The following is a 1,695-nucleotide window of genomic DNA, read 5'->3' on the forward strand; positions in this document are numbered from 1 at the left end:
GTTTAGATCTTATCTGGTTGGTTCAAAAGTCATTGTTCATACTGATCATGCTGCATTAAGGTACTTGATGCAGAAGAAGGATGCTAAGCCTAGACTTTTGAGATGGATTCTTCTTCTACAAGAGTTTGACATTGAAGTGAGGGATAAGAAGGGGATAGAGAATGGTGTTGCTGATCACTTGTCCAGGATTAGGATTGATGATGATGTTCCAATTCGTGATTGTCTTCCTGAAGAGCATGTTTATTTTGTTGGTACTGGGTTTGGACTGATGACTTGAAGAATATGGTTTCGGATGCATGTAGTGTTGATCGACACCATACTAGCATCGATCGACACCCTCTGCTTCCCGAAACGGATTGGTCAAATGATGGAGACTTAGCTACTGTGGCTAGCTCCAATCAACCCTGGTATGCTGATATTGCCAATTATCTTGCTGCAGAGGTGGAACCAGACAAATTCACAGGCTATCATAAGAAGAGGTTCTTGAGAGAGCTAAGGAGATATTATTGGGATGAGCCTTATTTGTATAAGCATTGCAGTGATGGTGTTTACAGAAGATGTCTAGTTGAGACAGAAGTTCCTGATGTTCTTTTTCACTGTTATGGATGAGATTATGCTGGACACTTTGCTACTTTCAAGACAATGTCTAAGGTTCTACAAGCTGGGTTTTGGTGGCCAACAATGTTCAAGGATGCTAATGAGTTTGTCTCCAGATGTGATGCTTGTCAGCGGAAAGGTCAGATTAGTAAGAGGCATGAGATGCCACAAAACTTTATCCTTGAGGTTGAAGTTTTTGATTGCTGGGGCATTGACTTTATGGGACCATTCCCTTCCTCTTACAAGAATGAATACATCTTAGTGGCTGTTGACTATGTCTCCAAGTGGGTTGAAGCAATTGCAAGTCCAACCAATGATTCTGCTGTGGTTCTTAAGCTGTTTAAGACCATTATCTTTCCGCGGTTTGGAGTTCCTAGAATTGTCATCAGTGATGGAGGTAAGCACTTTATCAATAAAGTGTTTGAGAAGCTGCTGAAAAAGTATGGTGTTCAACATAGAGTGGCTAGTCCATATCATCCTCAGACCAGTGGAAAAGTTGAAGTTTCCAACAGGCAGATTAAGGAGATCCTAGAGAAAACAGTGGGTGTTACAAGGAAATATTGGGCTATGAAGCTTGATGATGCACTTTGGGCATATAGAACTGCTTATAAAACACCACTTGGCACTACACCTTTTCATCTGCTTTATGGGAAAGCATGTCATCTATCAGTGGAGTTAGAGCACAAAGCAGCATGGGCAGTTAAGTTGATGAATTTTGATGCCAAGACAGCTTCAGGGAGAAGGTTAGTACAGTTGAATGAGTTGGATGAGCTGAGGTTTCATGCATTTGAGAATTCCAAGCTGTACAAGGAGAAGACCAAGGCTTATCATGATAAGAAGATCATCTCCAGACAATTTGAGCCAAATGACCAGGTTCTCTTTTACAATTCCCGCTTGAAGCTGTTTCCTGGAAAGCTGCGTTCCCACTGGTCTGGTCCTTTTACTGTTCAAGAAGTCAGACCATATGGAGCTATTGTGCTGTTGAACTCCAAAGGAGAAAAATTCACTGTTAATGGCCAAAGGGTGAAACACTATTGGGCAAAAGCTGAGATACCAGACGGACACATTGTGCGTTTGGATGATGCACACTCTGCCTAA

The 1,695-nt window shown here is 41.8% G+C and overlaps 1 protein-coding gene across 1 annotated transcript; it reads left to right on the plus strand.

Annotated features, from left to right (window-relative positions):
• On the plus strand, positions 643-1,695 carry LOC104789421 (uncharacterized protein K02A2.6-like). The gene has a single exon (XM_019245334.1). It carries the CDS (start codon positions 643-645, stop codon positions 1,693-1,695), a length of 1,053 nt encoding a protein of 350 aa, XP_019100879.1.

The sequence above is a fragment of the Camelina sativa genome, chromosome 5 (genome assembly GCF_000633955.1).
Source record: "Camelina sativa cultivar DH55 chromosome 5, Cs, whole genome shotgun sequence".
Taxonomy (NCBI): domain Eukaryota; kingdom Viridiplantae; phylum Streptophyta; class Magnoliopsida; order Brassicales; family Brassicaceae; genus Camelina; species Camelina sativa.

Coding starts and splice junctions, on each gene's coding strand:
- LOC104789421 (XM_019245334.1), top strand. CDS start 643: ATGTCTAAGGTTCTACAAGCTGGGTTTTGGTGGCCAACAATGTTCAAG.